This window comes from Hevea brasiliensis, chromosome 4, assembly GCF_030052815.1.
Source record: "Hevea brasiliensis isolate MT/VB/25A 57/8 chromosome 4, ASM3005281v1, whole genome shotgun sequence".
NCBI lineage: Eukaryota > Viridiplantae > Streptophyta > Magnoliopsida > Malpighiales > Euphorbiaceae > Hevea > Hevea brasiliensis.
The window spans coordinates 49,971,060-49,996,603 of NC_079496.1; the positions used below are offsets into that span (position 1 = coordinate 49,971,060).

A 25,544-nucleotide genomic window follows, 5' to 3' on the forward strand; every position below is an offset into this window, starting at 1 on the left:
TCAGTTAGTAAAGACTCAGGGAAAGAGAAGGAAACACTGAGGCCAGACCAGGAGACAATTATCAGAGGTTTGTGCACAATAACTATTTCTTTTGAATTATTTTCAATTGAAGTAAATTTTGACTATTTGTATATTATTGTTTTAAATGGTGAAACTGTGAAAAATTGTTTGAATGATATTGATGGATACTTATTGATTGAAAAGCACTGTAAATGGTTTGAAACCACAGCTATCATGTATATTGATTGTATTCCTCGCTAGCTTGTCTAGTGGGACGAATTGAATTCCCTCTCTGGCTGAAGTGTTGAGGTGTGTGCCTGTTGAGGACGAATTGGATGAGTACTCATATTTTTGCTAGCTAGCTATGTTATTTCTCATTAGTCATCGACTTTTGGGACGAATTGAATACCTCATTAGCCATCAGCTTTTGGGACGAATTGAACTTTTGAACATGATTAAGCTGTGTGTGATTTATTGATATGTATTGTGAGATTGTGAAATGAGTTTAAACTCTTATTGACATATACTGTCTTTTGAATTCAACTATGATCTGACTTATTGAAATTTAGTGTGATATTGAGAAATGGAGTTTAAATTCTTGTGGACAATTACTGTCTTGAAATTTACTATGGTTTTAAGTATCCACTATTTGTATGATTTATGAATTGTGATTTAAAGATGTATTTGGTTAATGTTGTGCACCACAGAGAAATTGTCTCGTGATAGCTTTTATTCTTTATCGCAGTAGTGACAGACAGGCGAGGCAGCAGACTAGTACCTCTAGTGAAAGATTTTCGGGTATAATGAGTATACCACATTTTGCATTTTATACTGTAATGTATGACCACTGTATGTACATATTATTTTTTGTTATGAGCAGTTGTAAATTCAAATTGTACCTTGAAGTTGTAAAATAATTATGAGTTATTTTGGCTTTTAAAAATTGTATTATATTTCTTGTATCTCAGACTTTAAAAAATCACTGTGGATTTGAGTTGAGAAATATGTTGTGTTGAGAAATATGTTGGAGTTAAGATTTGGAAAAATATTGAAGTGCTTTTTACAGGTTTTCTGAAAAACTGTTTTATCCAAAATACAGATGGCACTCTGCCAAAATTTTTACAGAAACTCCAAATAATTCAAATGTGTTAGTTCTATAACTTCAGTTCAAAAAGGTTTTTAACACCTGTAAATAGTGCTCACCACTGTAAAAGAAGTAAGAAAAGTTTCTAAAATCCCTTGTAGTGTATTTAATGGGTTATCAGTAGACGGAGTTGGTAATTCATTAGATATACTACGGGATCCTGTTATGCCTTACAGAGGGGTAGGGTGTGACAGTTTCAGTATCATAACTTATCATAAATCCAAAAATAAATTCAAATTTACTTTTACCTAGCTTTAATATGCTAAACTTGGCGTTCTTTAAAATTTGTGTTTCGAGGTTACTATTCACTACACTATTCAAGTCAATTTGTTGACTTTCTAAGGCTTAATAGGTATAGAAATTCTAATTTCACTCACATACCACATTTTGGTTACCTAATTTATTGATTTTGGTTGTTTTCTCAAAACTTAAGTCTTTTAGGCAAAATTTCAAATTTTTTTTTGGTATCTTATGTTGCACTGTTCCATTGGTCATGTTTCTGTTAGAATTTGGTTAAGTTTTCTTCATAGAAATTGTTCCTTATTGTTTTAACTTTATTCTTCTTTTTGAATCACTCCAATTGAAGTTTTGTAACTCAAGTTATAGCCATTTGAATCATGGCTGCCGGATTGACCTAACCCAGATTTTCTAGGCACCAAAACTGGTTCTGGCAGTTTTAGGTCACCAACTTTGGGTGGCTAAATGACTTGGTTAAGGGCATAGTTTGAGTTTTTGTTCTTCATGAAAGTTTTAGGTCATATCTCAGCTTTCTACTGGTAAAATTTCAGGTTATTTAGACCTGCCTAGCCCAAGTTATGGCCAAATGAACAAATATTCATTTGGTCATTTTTGTACAGGGCAAAATACCTATTTTCGGGTTTGGTCAATTTGTTCACTAGGTTTTAGTCACTTTCTGGGCATGATTCCTGAATGAAAAATGTGTCATTTTGTGTCTAATTTCATTCCCAATTGGCCTCACACCAATTAGGTTAGTAAATTTTTAGTTTGGTCCCTGAAAGAAACCTTGGTCATGTTACCAGAAAACTGACCACATCCAATCCGAATTTCCATTCAATTCCAACACTTCCTGTAACATCCTCCCGGTAGCAACTCCGTACATTCTACTGTTCCGGTGACCGGTGTCGGTCCGGATAGCTAGAACGTCCGGAAAAATATTTAAACTAAAGTCAAGAACCAAAATTAACTCAAATATTAATAAGAAAAATTTAGGAAAAATTTTAGAAATAAAATACAACCAAGTCAAATGAGCCGGTGCCCAAGCGATGGGTAACCCAGAGGGAAGTTGCGGTTCTCGCAACGAGGAGCCCTAGACCCTGGAAAAAATTCATAAAATAATTTTTGGGACTCCAGAGAAGGGTCATTGAGGTTCCTATGGCATTAGAATGCCAAGAAAATATTTAGAAAAGTTTTACAATCGGTACAGACAATTTTGACCCGTTAAGCCAAACGGAGGGCATTTTGGTCATTTCGCCTTCAGAGACGATTTTTGACCGACTTGTCCAGTTGAGTAAATAATTATTATGACATAAAATATGAATTAATATTGATGAAAAATTAATTGAAAGTTAGTAGAAAAGAAAAGAAAAGAAAATGCAATAAAATGCCAAATATGACATATTGTGATGTCATTTAAAAAGCTTCCTCCAATCACAATTAAACAACCCTTTAATTAACTAATAAAAGAGACCAAAGGAGACCAAAAATTCTGGTCATCTTCTTCTTCTTCTTCAGCCAAAACATGACCTCCCCTTTTCCATAACCCTCCATGAAAGTTTCCTTTAATTTCTTCCATTTCCCATGAAATTCCACTACTAAACCCTAAGTCACCTTCACTAAAACTTGTCCCCACATCACAAGGCAACTCTAGGCAGCCACAAAGAGGAGAAATTCTAGAGTTTTCACAAGCTCAATAAGTTGAGCAAAGAGGTTAGTGCTTAATTATGCATGTATATCTCTTGTTCCATGTTAAGGACTTAAAAATGAGTATGAAATTGTGGATTAAATGAATGAAAATTATGGGTATGTATGCCATGGATTTCGGCTGCCCTAAGGAAGGAATAGGATTGAGTGTTTGTGATGGACTTGGAGTGAACTAGAAACCATGTTTAAAGTGTATAAATATAAGGATAATGAGCTAGTAGTTAATTAAGGTAAGTTGTGAAAATTCATAATGGGAATTAGGGTTTTAAGGGTGAAAATTGGACTTGGCATTTGAATTGATTAATGGACATTCTAGTGGTCAATTAGTGACCATTTAAGGCAAGTTAATCATAATTTGAAGTGAGTTAATGCATGGAAAAATGAATGTGTAGGCTGCCTAAAGACAGCAGCAGGGTGACTAAAATTTCAGTCCACTTGGACTGCCATATCTTTGGTTGTGTTGGTCCAATTGGTGTTTGGCCAATTGGACATAAAACTAGGCTTATAATGGCACATTTTTGCTGAAGAAACCATGCCCAAAAGACCAAAGCAAGTGGACCAAAAGTTGGCCCCAATCCGAATACCCTGCAACAGCACCTGCAGAAATGACCAAATGAACAGTAACTGTTCATTTGGCCATAACTCACTGTAGATAAGGTCAATTAACCTGAAAGTTTTACAGAAACAAGTTAAGACATAGACAAAAAAATTTCATGAAGAAACCTACCCCAAATTATGACCAGAACCTAACCCAAATGGCAGTGGCAGTCACTGTTCATGTTACTGTAGATATGGTAATTTCTGCAGAATAGAAATCCGGCCAGCTGTGGTTTTTGGACCATATCTGGAGCTACAAAACTCCAAATGGAGTGATTCAAAAAAGGAAATTCAACTAGACAAAATAAGAAACAACTTTCATGTTTGCCATTTCTTCAAATTCCCACTGTAACAGTGCTTAATGGAACAGTAAAGTTAAGCTTCACAAACTGAAAATTCTGCTTCCCTTGGTTTAAACTTAGAAATGGTAATAGTAATTAATTCCAACAAGTTTTAAATACAAAATGTGGTATGTTTGGGGTGTTAAAACCAATACACCTATTTTCTATCCAAAAGTCAACATTTTTGTTGACCAATGAGGTGAATAGTGACACCAAAACTTGAAATTCAAAATTTGAAAAATTTAAAAGTATCAAATGCCCTAGTATACCTAACTAGATTGGTTTGGATAGTTTGGCATGCCAATAGGGTATTGTTTTAGCAGTACTGCGAAAGGAAAGGCTTTGAGCCTGTATTCATGGCTTTATGCCCGTATCCATGGCTTTTATGCCCGTGTTCATGGCTTTTATGCCCGATTATGTGATATCATAACTTTTAGCTATATTGACTGCATATGTGGTTGACGTTCTGCGTCCCATGGTATGACGGCCCGAGGCACCACGGTGCCCAGTGCCAACGACCCGTTATCCAGTCCAGTCATCCAGTATAGGTTACTTGGGCAACCAAATGAATGGAAAAGTATAACTGTGAACTGATTATTAAAGAAAATACGAAAATTAAGTATCAGGAATGATTACAAAAATACAAGGAAGCTCAAGATCATGAAAAAAAAAAATAATTAACGAAATGCATGAAGAAGTTAATATCATAAAACATGATTAGCCCTCGACTAAACAATAAGTTAGTAATTACTCATTTCTTATGAACACAATAGCAAGGAAATTATTATTTTTATTTGCATATTATATTTTCTTGTATTATTGGCACCACTAAGCTTTATGCTTAGTGCATCGCTTTTGCAACGCGTAGGTACTGAAGATTTGGACAGAGGGCCCAGTAGACCACAGATTCGGTAAGGCAGTTCGCAGTTCTGCATAGTGTCCGTGTCACCTCACCTTCTACAGTGCATTGGTAGGACACTAGGTTTCATTTTGGTATTTTGTAACTAACTTTTATTTTCTCATATGTAATTGGATTTATGTAATGTATTTTGATGTTCATGTAAATAATGAAAATTGTGTTGGTGAATGGAAAAATGTGAATATCTATCTGTGAATTGTACTTGATTATCACATGAGATGAATGATTGAGAAATGAAATTGAAAAATGTTGAGATTTTGATATTGGAAGTGTTTTTAACAGGTTCCGAAGAACTGTTTTCTCCATTTTTAGCCGGTACTCTACCGGATTTTCTTTAAAATTTTCGGAACCTCAAATAAATAATAATTTCGATAAATGGCTTAAATAAATTATATTTCATAAACTATATTCAAAACTATGACAAAAATTGATTAAGGTAAAATAGAGGGTGCCGATACACCGTGTGACATTGCTTACTCGGATATACTGTACACGGGTAAGGGGTGTCACACTTCCAACATACCACAATTGATCACAAATGACCATTTTTCAGCTCAAACTAGGTCAAACACACCATTTGACCAATTCTCCAATTTTTGTCTTCCAAAACCCTAGGTCCAAACCCTAACTCACTACTTTATTACATTTAATTAATTTCAAACATACAAAATACCATTTCTCAACTCATTTAAGCTTCCCAACACATTTAATTCAATGGAACTCATCAAACCCTAGTCCCCACATCTTGGCCAAAATTTCCTCTATATCCCTAACATAGTGTTTTTGTTTCATTTACAACAATTTCTAACTTACATCAATTACTTAAACAAGAATTCAAATAGATAATTAAAGAATTTGTCACTAACCTCTTGTGAAGTTTCCCAAAGCTTCAATTTCCCTTTATTTTCCTTCAAATTTCCTTCTCAATAGGCTTGCCAAGATCCAAGAACAAGTTTTATTTAGGAAAATTGTGGGATATATCGGGTTGATTCAAGCTTTAAAAGCTTGAAATTAAGTAGCTATGGAGGATTTAGTGAGAGAAGGGAGAGAGATGAGAGGCCACGGCAAATGGAAGAAGAAGAAGATAAAAATTTGGCTTTTTAATTTTGTTTTTATTCTTTAATTTTGTCACACCTTACCCCTCTGTAAGGCATAACATGATCCCGTAGAATACCTAATGAACTACCGCACTTCACCTACCGATAACTCATTAAGTACCCTACAAGGGATTTTAAAATAATTTTCTTACTTTTGTTAAGTGGTGAACATTTTCTAATTGGTATTTAAAACATATGATTAAAAGTAAATCTAGTTAATATTTTTAGTCCATTTTATTTTTCCACAAATTTTATAAAAATTTTGACAGAGTTCCCTCTGTATTTTGAGAAAACAGTTCTTCAAATACCTGTAAAAAGCACTTCTAAAAATTTTTCTCAACAACTACTTCAATTTCACAATCAAACTCAATCCATTTCAACAACTCCATAATCATTTCAATCAATTTCTTAAGTTCAAAATTTAATAATCATCAAAATACTAGCAATACATTTCATTCAAATTAAATAAAATAGTTTCATTCATATTTCATTAGAAACAAAACAATTTATATACATCATTACAAAATTTACATTAAGAGAATTTCAAACTACAATATATATATTACAACTTTATACAAATTTTATATAAACTGCTCAAGACCCATTTTTACATGTCCATACATTTATGTGTAATATATACATCAAAAGAAATATTTACAGTTAGGGTATAAATTATACCCGAAGACTTTAAGCTGATAGCACCGCACACCTCAGCAGCTCAATCTGCTGCTCCTCTAGTCTCTGTATTTGCGACAGCAATAGAAGCTATCGCTGAGTACTAGCACTCAGTGGTGCACAACATACTAAAATAATCTTTATGCAAAACTTAAATCACATTTATTCAGAAAATTTGACTAAACATGAGCAGTAAACACAAAACATGAATTATTAGATTTTAATGCAAACTAAGTTCATTTCAAAGTATCAAAACACCTTTCATAAAACCCACAGTTAGATCATGCCATTCGAAACAAATAGAATCTCAATAGCCAGAGGCTAAAGAGAAATCACATCACAAGGCTAGCTAGCTCAAATATATGGATATCCATTCACATCCTCTTCTACTGGCACACCTCAACACTTCTCCAGAGAAGGAATCAAAATTCGAAACTAATTATCCCCACTAGTCGTGCTAGTGAGGTGTTCAAATATATGGTCATGACACTGTGGTTTCAAAACTTATCTTAACAATTTGCTAAACATTGTCATTTCAATATACATAATAACTTTCAACAATTTAAATCAAAATATCATAAGAATGCCATAATCCAATATTTCACATTATTCAAAACAGTATGCAAAAGATGATTATAAAAAAGTATACGTTGTGCACAAACCTCAAACGAGTCGCCTCTTGGCCTTGACTCGGTTCCTCGGGTTCTTTCTCGATATTCCTTTCAACTGAAACACACAATTTTACAGTGTTTCAGTACCATAATTTAACATAAATCCAAAAATAAATTTAACTTCACTTTTACCTAGCTCTAACGTGCTAAATTCGACGTTCTTGAAATTTTGTGTTTCGGGTTACTATTTACTATACTATTCAAGTCAAATAGTTGACTTTCTAAGGCTTAATAGGTATGGGAACTCCAACTTCACCCACATACCACATTTTGGTCACTAAACTTGTTGGTTTTGGTTGTTTACTCAAATCCTAAGTCTTTTAGGCAAATTTGGTAAATTTTAGTTTTGGAGTCCTAAGTTGCACTGTTCCATTGGTCACTTTATTATTGGAATTTGGCAAAACTTTCTTCATAGAAAATGTTCCCCATTGTCTTAATTTTATTCTCTTTTTTGAATCACCCCAATTGGAGTTTTGTAGCTCAAGTTATAGCCAAAATACAGTTACTGTTCACGTGCACTATTCATGCTACAGATTTTGGTTTTGGCAGATTTTTGATCCAACTTCGTTCAATAATTTGATCAAGTTAAGTCCATAATTTGGTCTAATTTCCTTCATACAAAATGTTCTACTATGTCTTAGGTTTCCATCGGTTCAAGATTCACTTAAATCGGAGTTTTCTAGAGAGAGTTATAGCCATTGAAACTTTACTATTCAAATGGCAATCCTGCAGTTTTGCAGGTTCAGTAACTCAATTTTGCTCAATAATTTGATTAGGTTAATGGCATAATTTGGATTGGTGTTCTTCATGAAAGTTTTAGGTCTATATCTCATCTAACCACTGGTAAAATTTCAGGTCATTTGGACCTACCTAGCTCGAGTTATGACCAAATGAACAAACACTGTTCATTTGGTCAGTTTGTACAGGGTAGCCTGCACTTGTCCAACTTTGGTCAATTTGTTCACTAGGTTTTGGTCACTTTTTGAGCATTGGTTTCTGAATGAAAATTGTGTCATTTTATATCTATTTTCATCCCCAATTGGTCCCATATCAATTGGACTTGTAAAATTTCATATTTGGTCCTTCAAAGTTGACTTGGTCATGCTGCCAGCAGCATGACCACACTCCCTCCGAATTTGATTTCAATTCCAACCATTCCAACACAACTCATTTGGTCCCAAATGACCATTTTTAACTTCAAAATAGGTCAAACATATCATTTACCAATTTCTCATAATTTTGCCTCTCAAACCCTAGGTCCAAACCCTAACTCACAATTTTTGTTACATTTTATTAATTCAACACATATAAACTTACTCAACTCATTCAAACTCATGTTTACTTTTAATTCAATCAAATGCATGCAATTCTCACCCCTACATAGGCTGGACGAATTTCCCATATGGTCCCTCAACAATAATTCTCTTTTCATTTTAAATTAAAATTCTAAGCTAAAGTAACTCAAATCATATAAATTTAAACATTAAATTTCAATTTAATGCTTACCTCAACTTGGAGTTTCCTCTTCCTCAATTCCTTCCTTTTCCTCTTTTATTTCCTTGCTCAAAATTCTTTTCAAGTTGCCTAGACAAGCTTTAATCAACAAAATTAGGGAATTTATGGGAGATTTTTAGGGTTTATGGAGCTTGAAATCAAGCTTCAATGGTGGATTTTGAGAGAGAGGTGAGAGGTGACGGGAATGGGAGAAGAAATCAAATTTTTTTTCTTTTCTTTTTGTTATTTTATGTATTAGGAAGACCATAATTCTAATTAAATAAATTTTTAATTAAAATACTTATGGCATCATGCATGTGTCACCACATGATGTCATTACCTTTTTAACTTTTTCATTTTTCTTTTTTTTTTTTTTATTAATTCTTTAATTTAATTCTTGATCCCGAAGTTTTCTTTTCTCCGATTTTATTTGACAGTTAGGTCAGGAGTCAGCTCTCGGGGTTAATTGACTAAATTGCCCTTCACCGGTTCAACCCGGTTTACAATTAATTCCATATTTCTTCTGGCTCTCTGACATAATTATTTGACTGGCTTAACAGTTTTTTTTCGTGATTTTCTCTTTTCCACTGTGTTCATAAGGGTCCTAAGGACCGCAGCGTCACATTTTACGGTTCGAAATTTGAGTTTAAAATGACTTCGTAGTCCTTCCCGAGAAGGTCACCCATCACTGTGACTCTCAGCTCGTTTAACTTCTTATGTTCTGTTTTTCTTATTTATACTTAACTAATTGAACATTACTAATTATTTGTGTTTATGGCTTCTCTAATTGACTTAAGTGTGGTTCTAATCCCCTTAATTGTCCGGATCGACACCGGTCACCGGAACAGTGAAATCTACCAGGCTATGCAAACGGGGGTGTTACAAATTTGACTTAGTCAATTAGTTAATTAAATTAAAATTAATTATGAAGTCATAGTTGCATCATCATGATGATGTCATCAATTGTTTTAACTTTCATTTTTTTTCTTTTTCATTTATTTTTTCTTTGGTTTTTTAATTTAATTCTTGATCCCAAAATTTTCTTTTCTCCAATTTTATTTGACAGTCAGGTCAGGAGTCAGCTCCAGGGGTCAATTGACCAAATTGCCCCTCACCGATTTGACCCTGTTTGTAAATAATTCAATATTTCTTTCGGATCCCTAACCTAATTATTTGACCGGCTTAACATTTCTTTTTTGTGATTTTCTCTTTTTCACTGTGTTCGCAATAGTCCTAAGGATCGTGGCGTCATATTTTACAATTCGAAATTTGAGTTTAAATCGACTTCTTAGTCCTTTCCGAGAAGGTCACCCATCGCTGTGACTCTCGGCTCATTTAACCTCTTATGTTTTGTTTTTCTTATTTATACTTAACTAATTGACAATTACTAATTTTTTGTGTTTAGGGCTTATCTAGTTATCTTAAGTGTGGTTCTAATCCCCTAAATTATCCGGACCAACACCAATCACCGAAATAGTAAAATATACTAGACTATACAAATAGGGGTGTTACAAGTATCACCCTAAAACATGTCTACCACCCTAAAACACGTCTGATTCCCATATCTATCTGTAGTTGTTAGCTGATAAACGGGTATCATACCATCCTCTCTCAAATCTTTATTTTATCAACCAATGCAATAATGTTAGATACATTTGGGTTTCATATAACTGAGGATGTAATCAAATTCCAATCCATGGTAAGTGAAACCTTCTTCTATTATCTATTATGTATGATTCATGTACCTCTTTCAAATCTGAGTTCTTTTGTGTTTGTGTTCTTTCAAGTTAATCCTGTTAAGGTTTTTAAGAGAGAGAATGGACCAATTTCAAGGGACATTTCGTTTGCGCACACCATCAAATGAAACTTGAGAAGTGCTAGTCAAAAAAGGGCTAGGAGTATCTATAATGGACAATGGATTATCAGAATTCATGGATTGCCACAAAGTAGGACTGAACTACAGTTTGATCTTCACTTTCAATCCTCCATATGAATTTAAAGTTGTCATACTCAATTCTGGTGGTAGAGAGATTTACTATCCTAAGAGGATGCAAGAGTAGAACATGGGGCTGATCAATGTTTATCAAAATACAATGCAAGGTATAGGTGAGAAATTTCAATTTTTTTTCTTACCAAATTATGTGCTATTCAAGAGAATGAATTGTTACGCAATTGTTTAAATTATTTTTACTGCCATATTGATCATTTGGTGTCACAGAACCATCTCAATCCTTCTCAGCGGTCATTTAAATTTGTTTACAAGAATTATTATTGGTAATATAAAGTGGTATGCTTTACTGTCATTTATAGTACATTAATTTTCTGTATACACAATTTCAACTGGTGTTTTTTTATTACTTCTAATGGTGTCAACTTTATTTTGAAAAGCTACCCCTGCACTTGAAGCTCTGCAATTTATTGGATGAGATAGAATCACAATCACTGTGTGGAAGCTGCCTAAACCTAGACGAAGATTAGATCATCCCATGCCATTTAAACTTGGGTATGTTTGTATAGAGGAGACGTCTGGATGTGGACAGAAGCAAAAACTGAGAGCAAGAATTGCAAAGGGATGGGTTCAGTTTGTTAGATTCTATGGACTAGAGAAAGGCGATGAGTGCACCTTCATCCAATCAGTCATGGACAGATCAAGCTTCTCCATTTCTGTCATTCGCATGGGTCATCATATTTAAATTGTTACTACCTTCAACTTTTAGTTGTTCATTGATGGATGCTGCTTTGAACTTGCATTGATATCCAATGCCAATGGTTTTTTTTTTTTGGTTATTTTTGAGAACTTTAAACATGTTATTTTGTTAACAGCAATGAAATATCCTTTTTAATTTTGTTGACACATTGGCTTTCGGTTAATGGAATATGACAGATTCGATTTTTATGCTAATGAAGTATAATTGTTAAGGAAATGAACCGAGTATTTGAGACCATGGCTATGATTGTGTGTAACACCCCTATTTGCATAGCCTGGTATATTTCACTATTCCGGTGACCGGAGTCGGTCCAGACAATTAAGGGGATTAGAACCACATCTAAGACAACTAGATAAGCCATAAACCCAAATAATTAGTAATTGTCAATTAGTTAAGTATAAATAAGAAAAACAGAACATAAGAAGTTAAACGAGCCAAGAGTCACAGCGATGTGTGACCTTCTCGGGAAGGACTGCGAAGTCGATTTAAACTCAAATTTCGAACCGTAAAATGTGACACCGCAGTCCTTAAGACTATTGAGAACACAATGGAAAAGAGAAAATCATGAAAAAGAATTGTTAAGCCAGTCAAATAATTAGGTCAGGGATCTGAAAGAAATATTGAATTATTTGCAAACCGGGTCAAACCGGTGAGGGGCAATTTGGTCAATTGACCCCGAGGCTAACTCTTGACCTAATTGTCAAATAAAATCTGAGAAAAGAAAATTTCAGAATCGGGAATTAAATTAAAGAATTAAAAAAAGAAGAAGAAGAAAAAGGAAAAGTAGAAATTGGTGACATCATGCATGACATCATGCATGATGTCATAAATACTAATATACTTAAAAATTAAATTTTGGATAATTGTGGTCTTCCATAAGACTTAAAAATTCATAAAAAAAAAAGGAAAATCATTTCTTCTTCTTCTTCAAAAAACGTCCCCATCTCTCTCTCACTTTTCTCTCCCAAGGTTCCTCCATTAACAAGCTTTTAAAGCTTGAAAAACTTAGTTCTTCCCCACAAATTTCAACCCTAAACCCTAAAAAGCTTCTAAGTTACCCTAGAAAAGAAGATTAAAGAAGAATAGGAGGGAAGAAAGTGAAGGAATTGAGAAGTTAAAATTCAAAATAAAGGTTAGTGCTCTAACTCTTCACTTCCTAGGTTTGATTCATGTGTATGTAATGAAATAGTTTGAAAATTATGAGAAAATGGAAACAAATCAAAAGAAAACATAGTTGAGGGACCAAATGTAAATTTCTTCCAGCCATGGTACCTTGAAGTTTTGATATGTTCAATTTAATTTAGACATGAATTTGACATTGATTAAGGTTGAATATGTGATTAGTATAGTAAATTGGGTATGAATTAATCAATTGCATGAATTAGGGTTTTGGCACTTAGGGTTTGGAAGACAAAAATGTGAAAATTTGTTAAATGATGTGTTTGACCTAGTTTGAGGTGAGAAATGGTCATTTGAGACCAATTGGAGTATGTTAGAATTGTTAGAAACAAATGCAAATTCAGGTTGCTTAGGGTCATGCTGCAGGCAGCAGGACCAAGGTCCCTTTGAGGGACCAAAACTGAAAATTTACAAGTCCAATTGGTATGAGACCAATTGGGAATAAAAATAGACACAAAATGATACAATTTTCATTCAGGAATCATGCCTAAAAAGTAACCAAAACCTAGTGAACAAATTGACCAAATCTGGATTTTTGTAGTCTAACCTGTACAAAAATGACCAAATGAACAGTGTTTGTTCATTTGGCCATAACGTGGGCTAGGCAGGTCTAAATGACCTGAAATTTTTCCAGTGGACAGCTGAGATATAGACCTAAAACTTTCATGAAGAACACCAACCCAAATTATACCCTTAACCAAGTCATTTGGCCACCCAAAATTGGTGACCTAAAACTGCCAGAACCAGTTTGGTGCCCAGAAATCTGGGTTAAGTCCAATCCGGCAGCCATGATTCAAATGGCTATAACTTGAGCTACAAAACTCCAAATGGAGTGATTCAAAAAAGGAGAATAAAGTTAAGACAATAGGGAACATTTTCTATGAAGAAAGGTTTGCCAAATTCTAACAGAAAAATGACCAATGGAACAGTGCAACTTAAGACACCAAAACTGAAAAATTGCAAATTTGCCTAAAAGACTTAGAATTTGAGTAAACAACCAAAACCAACAATTTTAGTTACCAAAATGTGGTATGTGGGTGAAGTTGAAATTCCCATACCTATTAAACCTTAGAAAGTCAATAAATTGACTTGAATAGTGTAATGAACAGTAACCCGAAACACAAATTTTAAAGAACGTCAAGCTTAGCACATTAAAGCTGGGTAAAAGTGAAATTAAATTTATTTTTGGATTTATGCTAAGTTATGATACTGAAACACTGTGAAACTGTGTGTTTCAGTTGAAAAGAACACCGGGAAAGAACCTGAAGAATCAAGTCAAGGTTAAGAGGCGACTCGCTTAAGGTTTGTGCACAACGTAGAATTTCTGTAAATTTTCTTCTGCATATTGTTTTGAATAATTTGAAATATTGAATTGTGACATCATTATGATGAAGTATTTATGATGCTTTTGATTTAAATTGTTGAAAGTTATTTGTGTATATTTGAATTGGCAATGTTTAGTAAATTGTTAAGATAAGTTTTGAAACCACAGTGTCATGACCATATATTTGAACACCTCACTAACATGACTAGTGGGGGTAATCAGTTTCGAATTTTGATTCCTTCTCTGACTGAAGTGTTGAGGTGTGTGCCAGCAGAAGAAGAAATTGAATGGATATCCATATATTTGAGCTAGCTAGTCTTGTGATGTGACTTCTCCTTAGCCTCTGGCTATTGAGATTATATTTGTTTCGAATGGCATGATATAACTATGGGTTTTATGAAATTGGTTTTGATACTTTGAGATGAAATTGTTTTGATTAAAATCTCATAATTTCTATTTTGTATTTAATTCTCATGTTCAGTCCAATTTTTGAATAAATATGATTTAAATTCTGCATAAAGATTATTTTAGTATGTTGTGCACCATTGAGTTCTAGTACTCAGTGATGGCTGTTATTGCTATCGCAGATATAGAGACTAGAAGAGCAGCAGAGTGAGCTGCTGAGGACAGAGGAGCTACCTACTCTAAAGTCTATCGGGTATATTTTATAACCTGACTGTAAAAATTTATTTTGATGTACGTAATGTATGTAAAGGTATGGACATGTAAACTGGTCTTGAGCAGTTTGTACAAAGTTTGTAATAAATTTTAGTTGGATTTTTCCTAATGTAAATTTTTGTAATGATGTATATAAATTGTTTTATCTTTAATGAAATATGAATGGAAGTATTTTGTTTTAAATTGAAGGAAAATCATTAATGGTATTTTGATTATTGTTGAATATTAGAAATTGTGGATTTGAATTTTTAAAGATTAATAATGATGTTGAAATTGATTGTGAATTTGAAGAAGTTGTTGAGACGGATTATTGGAAGTGTTTTTTTACAGGAATTTGAAGAACTGTTTTATCAAAATACAGACAGCACTCTGCCGAAATTTTTATAAAATTTTCGAAAAAATAAAATGGGTAAAAAAAATTTAACTAGTTTTCAATTTTAATTAAATGTTTTAATATCTATTAGAAAATGCTCGCCACATATAAAAGTAAGAAAATTGTTTTAAAATCCCATGTAGGGTACTTAATGAGTTATCGGTAGGTGAAGTTCGATAGTTCATTAGGTATTCTACGGGATCATGTTATGCCTTATAGAGGGGTAAGGTGTGACATTGTGATCCAGAAATATAATCTCAACTTAACAAGAAAAATGATCTTACATGAGTTATAACAAATTATATAATATGATATGTCTTGCATACACAAGAAGCAAAATAAAATTAGCTAATTAATTTTGATAAGTTATAACTGCAACTCTGGCTATTTCATAAGATAAGTTGTAATACAACTTAAAAAATTGCTATTACACTGATGATACTATTCTAGTTTCTTAACCAGTTCAATTGTCATAAGCTTGGTAGTATAATGGATTCCATAACGCCTAATACTATGATGGTTTGGTATAGTTCCACTGACATTCAGATTAACTGCAGCATCAATAACATTGCCTTGTGTTTGGCTGCCCTGTGTTTGGCTATTATGCGTCCCAACCTTTACATGTAAAAAGACATAAGTTACATTAAAATATCTATAAAAAAAAATTAAAATAAACAACATTAGTACTAATTTAAAAAAAAAATACCTGCTCAGCAGTTAATGTTGTTTCTTGGTCGACCTACGCGTGCCCTTTCTATTGTTTCTATTCCTACCAGAATTCGCACGTTGAGTGACCTCCCTTACTGATCTATGCCTGTTTATCAGTGGTCGTCCATGACTGTGAGTCACATATGGATTAAGATTCTTCATTTTCATCAATATTATTAGTGTCAATAGTAGCTTGTATTACTGGTAGGAGCAATCATTCCATCATTCCAGCTCAATAAATCTTGCTTCTATTCAGCCAACCATTGTTTCACAAATATGATCTTATGGTCATCGTAAGCCAAATCTGATACTTTTTGAAATAACCTCTCCATCTCCTTGTATTTCTCAAACTCCTCTGTCATATGTAGTACCCTCCGCAAAAAAACTTTTTACTACGGACATGGTTAACATCTTTTCTCTATCGCCTAAACAAATATCATTCATTGATGAACTTTATGCCTTTGAGTGACATCAGCCTCATGATATGGCAGCACAGTATTCCTTTTTATTTGAATTTCTTGCAATTGTAGTTGAAATATTGGCCATTTTCCCTGTACTCTACATCATAAACAAACTCCCTACGATACCAATTATTGATTATGGATTTCTCCATAATTTTATGTCTCTCAATTCCTGGCTCATTATCTGCTTCACACCTGCCCTCTTCAGTTGGCTAAATGACATGGCAATATCACATTCGTTTAATCTCCTCTTGAACTAGCTTGAATATTGAATTAGTAAATGCCTTTTAAAATTATTTTTCCCATTAAAAAATAAATATGCAATTTATAACTGTGCTTTTTTAATTGAAATCAGCATAGAACTCCTTTTCAATCTTCTCACACATAGCAATCTCATATTGCCCCACAAATTGCTTTTGTGTGCTCAATGAGTTGACATATCCATCAAAATAGGCATGTATGCTCTCACTGCTTTGAATCGAAACCATTCCAGCCTAAAATGTGCGATTGAGATAAATTGGAACCCAATATTCCTTATAAACATATAGTTTGGAAAGCCATTCATTTCTTTCCAACCCATGCTTCACCACAAACTCATTCCAATTTCACTCAAACATCTCAATGGCTAAGCTATCATATATTACAGCTTTAAACTCAAGACATGCACTGTTATAATCAATAAAACCCCCAAACTTCTTAGGTACTTTGCATAACATATGCCACAAACAAAATCTATGTCTACTGTTAGGCATGACCTCCCTAATGGCTTTCCTCATGCTCTCACATAGATCTGTAAGAATAGAATTAGGATGAAACATCTCCCATTGCTTCAAGCCATGTCATGAACAACCACTTAAAAGTGTTTGCATCCTCGTGTGAGATCAAGGTGTGTCTTAATAAAATAGATTGCCCATGATGATTTACTCCAACAATGGTGGCAAATGGCAACTTGTATTGATTAACAAGGTAAGCAGTGTCAAAACTGACAACATTATTGAATTCCTCGTAAGCAGCTTTACTACAAGGATGAACCCATAGAACATTTGAAAGCTTGGAATCATCATTAAGATCAAATGAATAGAAAAACTCAAGATCGTTTTGCTGCATTCTCACAAACAACTTGCATATGGCCTCAGCATCCCCATCACTAAGTTGTAGCCTCCTCTTTTGCTCAATGAAGTTTCAATAATCCTTTGACAAACAGCTTAAATTTTCTGGTCCACTTTCTTGAACTTCAAGCAACCTAATGCTTTTTGCAGGCCTTATGCCAGCTATATCGTTTGCCTCCAATCTCCTCTTCGTATCCATATTCAGTGACCTGTGAGCAACCATCAATCTAGACATAGAAGGTTACAATTCATGATTGTGACTTGAAATAACTTTTGAAATCTGCCACATTTTCTCTTAGGATTGCATTAATCTTTGCAGAACAATTTATCCTCTTTGATGATTTCGCAGCAATTGTTTTCCTTTCTTTATCACAACTGATTGTTTGATATTTACGAGATCCACCCCGTATATTAACTGCTAATCTTTTGAAAACGCTAAAACCTTCGAATCTAGCATGTTTTTTATAGAAAGTTGAACATAGTGCTAATATAAGGAAATAACATCCCTGTCAAAGGACCCTCTTCAATAGCATTAGTGTTTGCTACTGCTCCAACTCCTTGTTCATTCATATCTTAATCACCAGCTGATTCAACTTCCTTCACATCTTCAGTAAACAAACTATCATTTTCTCTAAAATCAAATATCTCATTAAATAATTGCCAATAGTATGACCTTCCCTCATTTAACTCGGCCATTATCAAATTGAAAAAACAGAGAGAATGAATCAACTTTAAAAGGAAAAAACAGAGAATGAAAACACTTTAATGAAGGCAAAAACAGAGAATAAATTAGCCTTCTTTTCTGCAATCTAATTCTTCTTTGCAATCTAATCCATTATGCTAGCTCATTACTACTGCATAGAATAGCTCATATGTGCATATATTAATGCAACAGACACACTCCTCGAATCATCAGTTCTTGAATGGCGTGCATGACTGCAAGCAATAATAACTTATTGCACGCATGATTTCCTTTACATCAACCATGAAATAAGCGACCTCACTAACTCCAAGCTTTGAAGCCATTTTTAAACTATTTCCTCACTTTCTTTTAAGGGTATAACAGTAAAATTACATGCATTATTATTATTTGAGCTAGCTCAAATTGAGCCATTTAGCAATGCTCTTCTTAAAATATTATGGTGTTCAATTAAGTCTTTAACTTTTAAAAAATCAAATAAGTCTTCATTTCTATGATGTTCCTAAGAGAGTAAACTTTATAACATACTCCTTCAAAGACATACGGCCAAAATTCACAAAAAAAAAAAAAAAAAAAAAAAACCCTATTGCATAAAAGAGGGTGATGCAATACCTTAAGCCCATATTTCACTGATATAGTGGAGAATACAAGCTTTGTTTTTCATACTCCAACTCCGTCCTAAAACAAGTCACTTTAGAAATCAAAAAATGTCCACCCATACTCAGCTGCTGTACAAAAATACCCCAAAGCAACCAAAAGTGCTTAAGAAAAACCGAAATCGTAACCAGAGGTGCATAGCTAAATTGATTGTGCTTCCTTAAAAATGCACACCATTGCCATTGCTGTACACACCATTTATTGAGCCATTGCAAGACTTGACACCATTACCATTTTGGTAGACTTTCGCTGTTGATTTTCCATTGCTCATGCCATTTGGCAACACCTTGCTTGCATGGCCATAATTTTGTAGGTTAACTTCCACCTGTCCACATGCTGCTGCTATTAGTCCTGCAACATGATAAGCAATTATAATTTTTTACAAGTGAGATGAAGATGCCAGTACGCAAACAAGTAGGTGAATAAAACAGGATCCTCATGTTCAGATTATCCAACCTAAACAACAATAATTATGAAGACAACTATTATGATAACTGCTCCATGATACCAAGAAAACTCAAGAGAGACGAGAGATCAACATGTGAAAATAGTATTAACTTTTAATAGTATTTTATTAAATTTGGAGCAGCACAAAGTTTACAGGACACTTTATAAAATGTTAAATTCAATGTTATTACTTGTATGATTTAGAAGAAACAATACCTAAGAAAAGAGCAGAAGGTTTTCCTGGCCTAGACTTGAATTCAGGATGGAACTGAACACCAACAAAATATGGATGACCAAGCAATTCAACAATCTGCAGTCAAAATGGCAATAAAATGCTCATACTTCCAGAACCAAATGTCATGTAAAGCTGAATATTCTTGCAGTTGTTTAACAGAGTATAGGTTCATCAAATACATGTCCTGCCAAACTCTATAAATATACTTACTTCCATGCGGCAACCAGTTTCATCTCTGCCAACAAATGATAAACCAGCCTTTTCATATTGTGATATCATGTCAGGATTGACCTGTACAATATAAATAAATAAACTTTTTAAAAGAGTTATAACAGGAGCATGATGTGCTGCGCTCCTTACAAACTGCTTCTGCAAATGCAATGTCTATGGATAGGTTACCTCATATCTATGACGATGTCTCTCATCAACAAAACTGACATTGCCATACCTAGAAAAAATTTCAGAACATATAGTAAGCTTCTGATCCAAAAAATTTTTTAAAAGGTTGTCTCAGTCACAATTTACGTTATCCTTTTTATTTTTTTTGTTGTTCATTTCACTACATATCATCATCTAATTAGATATTTGCAAGGATGCAATTATGGATTGCCTATGGAAAACAAGTATGCTAAGAATGAAACATATGTAATATCCTCTAAAGAAAATAATAATGTCAGATGGACATGCATATAAGATTAAGTCACAAGTCTTACAACTTTGCAGATTTACAATCAGAAACCTTGAAATAAGTCCTCCTTGATCCCAAACGCATGGTTCCTCCCATGTGAGTTTTTGAACCCTATTAAGTAGAAGAGCAACAGTTAATATCTTCAACAGATGAAAATAAAAAAGAAAAATAGACTAATTTTCATACAAGCATACCTCAGGCATAAATATGACACATGGATTTGAAGTATGAGGATCAAATTCTGTACTGTTTGCATCATGCAAGCCAAGAACTGATCGAGCAAATTCAATGACAGCAATTTGCATCCCCAAGCAGATGCCCAGGAATGGAACTCTGTTCTCACGGGCATATTTTGCGGCAAGAATTTTTCCTTGGACCCCTCTATCACCAAATCCCCCAGGAACTAGAACTCCATCAGCTACCTGTATTTCAAAAATGTTCACAGAACTGGTGAATAACTTAACTGCAACTGAGAAAAAAATACAACAAACAGAACAACTCCAAAGATTGTCAACCTTTAGGATGCTACCTTTAAAAGATCCCATGCAGCTTTATAAGCATCAGGCACCTGCAAGGAGGAAGGATAGTAAAGATGCAAATCTACATTACATTAAATGGTCACAAATTTCCCCCACCCTCCGGCTTCCTCTCTCTCTCTCTCTCTCTCTCTCTCTCTGTCTCTCTGTACACATACCTGGAAAAAAGTACGGAACGATAACAATCATGCAGCTCAAAATAATAATCAGTACTGACCTCTTTTGCTGTAACTTCTTCTAGATCACCTGCTGCAACCCATTCTACAATAAGCTTCCGGCGACAAGCAACAGAAGCATGCAAAAGGGCCTGTCACAACCACCCAAAATCTCAGCATCTCACATGTTAAACATCTACTTTATCCAACTTGCCAAAATCCAAATTACCCAAACATGACCTTATAATTCATAAATGAGACAACATTTCTAGTAGATATGAGGGTCACGAAACTTAAAATGCAGAGATATTTTCAGCATGATGTAAAATGGACATAAGTGGGACAACAACAACCACACTCAAATGAAGAATAACATTATCATCATATCACAATTTCTTTTTCTTCTTTGTCTAGAATTCAAATTGCACAATCATTCAGAAAAAATGATGCGTCCTACATCGGTTCTACAGGGAGGCCTTGGGTGTTATATATATATATGGGTTTGCAAACCTCCCATTGTGAGCTAACTTTTGAGGTGAAGTTAGGCAGGCTCATATCATTTGGTATCAGAGCCTCACTCTGCATGAGTAGGTGAGCCATGTATAAAGGCTCCCTGACATTCTTCGACAGAGGTAGGGGGTGAACAAGTCATGACGATTGCTTCACGAGGACGTTCAGTCTAAAAGGATCGAAAATAATGCATCCCACATCGGTTCTGCAGGGAGGTCTTGGTTGTTACATATATGGGTTTGGAAACCTCCCTTTGTGAGCTAGCTTTTGAGGTGAAGTTAGACAGGTTTATATAAAAAGATATAACTGCTAGTGGAGGATAAGCTTAATGTTAAAGCATAAAACACTTCAGAAAAGAAAATCAAATATTTTCTTTTAAAGGTGGAAACCTTAAAAGCACATACCTTCAAAACAGAGAGGTAGGAATCTGAAAGACCCGTGTATTTTCCAACCATGGCAATTCTAACCTGCAATGCATATTTGAGAACATAGTTAGTTGGAAAGAATAAGTAACTCTCTCAACTCACAACTGGGTTTTGTTGGATACCCACAGGATCATGCAGCATGTCACAGATTTTTGTCCTATCAGTCCACTCGTACAAATCAGGCTCCCTGGCAGTGCTGAAGAATATACAATTGATAACATATTAGTAGAATAATTAAGACCAACATTACCACTATCCACACACATAGAGAGATCATTACTGGAAAAGAATATCAAAACAAATTATAATTGAACCAAAGCATGAGTTCTTAAGACAAACCCTTGAAGATTCAGTCCTTTCAATATTGATTCATGTGCCCTCTGATCCTAATCATGTTCAGGGAAAAAAATTAAAGTAGAAAACAAGGAGAACTATTTTTAAGTTGTGGTTTGATCATTTATGTCTAATAAAAAAAAAAACAACTTACTCTGAGTAACAAAGGAATGTGCCAAATGTTGGGAACATCGTATAGAGTTACAATGTTTTCAGTCTGCACATAAGTTAAATTCTATAGAAATAGTAACCATGGCAAAAGAAACCAAATAAAAGAATAGTAGTAGTTAGCATACAATACCAGCACATGGCAAAATTGAGAGATCTTTAACTTAACATTCTCGTCAAGTTCCTGTTAAAGACAATTTAGAGACATGAGACTACAATCATGCATATGAAAAAAGGGAATATAGAGCAGCAAGGAAGAAACCTTTGAACTACGACAAGCTAAAATGTTTGGCGTCAACCCAAGTCCTCTTAGCCCTCGAACGCTATGTTGGGTAGGCTTTGTTTTCTGTTATTCAAAGCATTTACACAGAACAGTAATAAGAGCCAACAACAACTAATAAGTACATCCATCAACACGATGCTTTGAAACACATATCTATGCAAAATGCCATATTAAGGGAAACAAAGTGTCCAGATATACCTGTTCACCAACCACATTTATAACAGGAACAAGGCTCACATGGACCAAACAAAAATTGCCAGGGCCTAACAACAAGCAGTAACTAAGGCAGAAGCTATACCAAAAAGTATCCAAAAGAAACCAATTTATAACAGCGAGTGCAACAAAGATCCAGATAATCAACTTACCTACACGGTAAGAAAACTGGCCAAGTGCTTCAATGAACGGCATAGATTCAATATCCCCTGCATCATATGAGGTTAATTTTAAGTAAAATGAAGACAAATTATCTGAAAACAAGTCAAAGGCAGTTAAGTACCTATAGTTCCACCTAATTCAATGACACAAACATCAGCTGGACCTTCTTTTCCATCGACCGGTACCATTGCTACACGCTCTATCCATTCTTGGATGGCATTAGTAATGTGCGGAACTACCTATGGTGACAATAAAAGTGCACTTAAAAATTTAAGTTCCTGATACATTATAGAGAACTTTGAACAATAAAAACTGAATGTGAAAATCAGACCTGCACAGTCTTTCCAAGATAATCTCCTTTTCTCTCTTTATCAATTACAGACTGTTTAATCCATGACAAAGAATTAAAGACAGTAAGACATTAGAGTATAGAGAGCTCACATAATTGTTCACATATTTGATTCACATATTTAAGCTTACAAAGAGAAAGAAGATATTCATTACCTGATATATTTTTCCAGTTGTGATATTGTTGTCACGGGTTAGCTTGATATCTAGAAACCGCTCATAATTGCCAAGGTCCAAATCTACCTTTTGAAGTGCCAAATTCAAGGGGTGAGAGAGAGAGAGAGACAGAGAGTTATCTTTCATTCATGTAATATGGAAGAGTTGTACTTATCTAACATGTAAAGAGAGTACTAAAGAGGCTGCTTAAGTTATTTGAAAGGAAAACAATCCATTAATATAATTTACCTCACCACCATCGTCTAATACAAAGACCTCCCCATGCTCAAAAGGAGACATAGTCCCCGCATCAGTATTTAGGTAAGGGTCTGCAAATATGCAACAAATTAGAAATGTAATAAGATGACAAAACAATGAATGTCTAAAGCTATTGAAATTGATCGTATGTCCAGAACAGGTATATGGGATCATGTAAAGGCATTTCAACGAGCTAACGTAACACAATAGTTGTGGAATAAGTTTTCAACGGAAACGAGTAGGCACAAACAAGCAAGACATAGATGGTCGATTAAAAAAAATCCAACCAATTTCCAGCTTTATGTAATCAAAGAAGATGTAACAAAGAACAAGAATGATGCATAATTCACACTATATAACATGTTCCTATATAACATGTTCCACATGCAATATCAGCTACCCAAAAGCAAAAAGCCTCCAAACTAAAAAGCTTATAAATCTGCTAGTAATACAATAAAGAGAAGACTATGAATGAGAAACTTGGACTAGCGAATATAGAAAATTTCCTTCAAATACAACAATATCAACTGCTCAGAGAGAGAGAGAGAGAGAGAGGAGTATACCAATCTTGATAGAAGTTACACGGAGGCCACAAGCTTTAAGGAGAACACCGATACTACTGGCAGTAACCCCTTTGCCAAGTCCACTAACTACCCCACCAGTAACCAAAACGTACTTCATTTTTCTATTTCCTTGGCCCTGTTCTCCCTAAATGGTGTTTCTGGTATGGTGTTCAACTAAAAACAGTAATGAGAACAAATGGGTACTGATAATTAACAAAATAAAGCTGAACCCACAAAGAGAAAAACACAAATGCACAAGAAAAAAAGCAAGAAAGCAAGCAAGCAGCAGGGACAGAGATATAGATATGGTTATAAAGTGACAGAAGGTCTTAGTCCTGATAAAAACCGAAGGATAAATGTGAATAAAAACTAAAGAAGGCGGTTAATCAAAAAGGGATAGAGTCATAGAGACATAGATATGATACATATATATTTTACCAAAAGCGGTGTGAACAATGAGAAAACCACCTTGTTTTGAATCACGGTCTTTACAAAGCGCACCTCACTTTCTCCCCCCTTCTTCACTCTGCTTTTTATATACCTCTGTCTATACTCTTTCTTTTCAAGAAAAAGGAAAAGATTACAAGTGCTCTGTCTAGTCTTTGTGATCAGTCTTAGTCCAAGAAAGAGAGAATAAAGAACAGAGAAGAAAGAATTCCTTCTTTCAAATAAAAGAAAGAACAAAAATGAAATCTGTCAAGAACCCAAGAATGCGATTATATCAACAATCAAAAATCAAAGAAAGCTAAAACGAAAGAAAAAGAAGAATGAGTTACAATTCCCTCCCACTGCCCATTCCTCTTTTTGTGTTTCTGTTTCAAGGGGGGCGGCGGGTTTGAGGATGACTCCTTGCTTCCTTTTATTTGCACTTTTATATTTAATCGCATAGAAAAGCGAAGTGCCTCAGTTTTTACTATTTTTTCAAATTATTAAATTATTTGCCATTTTTTCTTCTAAATTCCATGCCCTGCCCTTGAAGTCATAGCTATAGACCCGGCCCGGGCATTAACCTGCCTCCGACCCAGCTGAGTGTATTTTTTTATTAGTATTTTACTGATAAATTGTCTATATAAATTATATAATATTACAGTGATTATATATTAACATGTGATATAAAATAATAAATAAATAGTATTTAAATAAGCATATGAATATGATTATAAGTTTTATAAAAAAAACTACAAAATGATTATAAAATTATAAAACTAGTCTATACCTATATTGCATGTTTATCTATTATTAAATTATTATTTAATATAAGATATATTATATGAAATAATAGATTTAC

At 34.1% G+C, this 25,544-nt stretch overlaps 1 protein-coding gene across 4 annotated transcripts; it reads right to left on the bottom strand.

The window, feature by feature from the left end:
- Positions 1 to 18,720: 18,720 nt before the first annotated feature.
- LOC110661588 (uncharacterized) lies at positions 18,721 to 25,122 on the bottom strand. 4 transcript variants are annotated; one of them, XM_021820264.2, is made up of 22 exons: positions 24,725 to 25,121; positions 24,257 to 24,414; positions 23,685 to 23,764; positions 23,436 to 23,522; positions 23,263 to 23,313; positions 23,053 to 23,170; positions 22,922 to 22,978; positions 22,755 to 22,819; positions 22,536 to 22,619; positions 22,407 to 22,457; positions 22,260 to 22,322; positions 22,112 to 22,158; positions 21,899 to 21,968; positions 21,752 to 21,814; positions 20,900 to 20,989; positions 20,676 to 20,714; positions 20,341 to 20,568; positions 20,172 to 20,257; positions 19,858 to 19,906; positions 19,669 to 19,749; positions 19,440 to 19,533; positions 18,721 to 19,127 (listed from the first exon to the last, which is right to left on the bottom strand). In XM_021820264.2, exons 2-22 carry the CDS (start codon positions 24,372 to 24,374, stop codon positions 18,937 to 18,939), a joined length of 1,812 nt encoding a protein of 603 aa, XP_021675956.2. In that variant the 5' UTR covers positions 24,375 to 24,414; positions 24,725 to 25,121; the 3' UTR covers positions 18,721 to 18,936. The 4 variants fall into 4 exon arrangements, with proteins under 4 accessions (XP_021675956.2, XP_021675955.2, XP_021675957.2 ...); XM_021820263.2 differs by having other exon boundaries at positions 24,257 to 24,430; XM_021820266.2 differs by having other exon boundaries at positions 18,951 to 19,101; positions 24,257 to 24,430; positions 24,725 to 25,122.
- Positions 25,123 to 25,544: the final 422 nt, after the last annotated feature.

What these genes read in the sequence shown, in the direction of transcription:
- LOC110661588 (XM_021820264.2), bottom strand. Translation starts at nt 24,374, where the DNA reads ATGAAGTACGTTTTGGTTACTGGTGGGGTAGTTAGTGGACTTGGCAAA. An exon ending in CCAGTTTTCTTACCGTGTAG is followed by an intron (nt 22,820 to 22,921) that starts GTAAGTTGATTA and finishes GCTTGTTGTTAG; the next exon opens with GCCCTGGCAATTTTTGTTTG. An exon ending in ACCTTCTGCTCTTTTCTTAG is followed by an intron (nt 19,128 to 19,439) that starts GTATTGTTTCTT and finishes ATCATGTTGCAG; the next exon opens with GACTAATAGCAGCAGCATGT.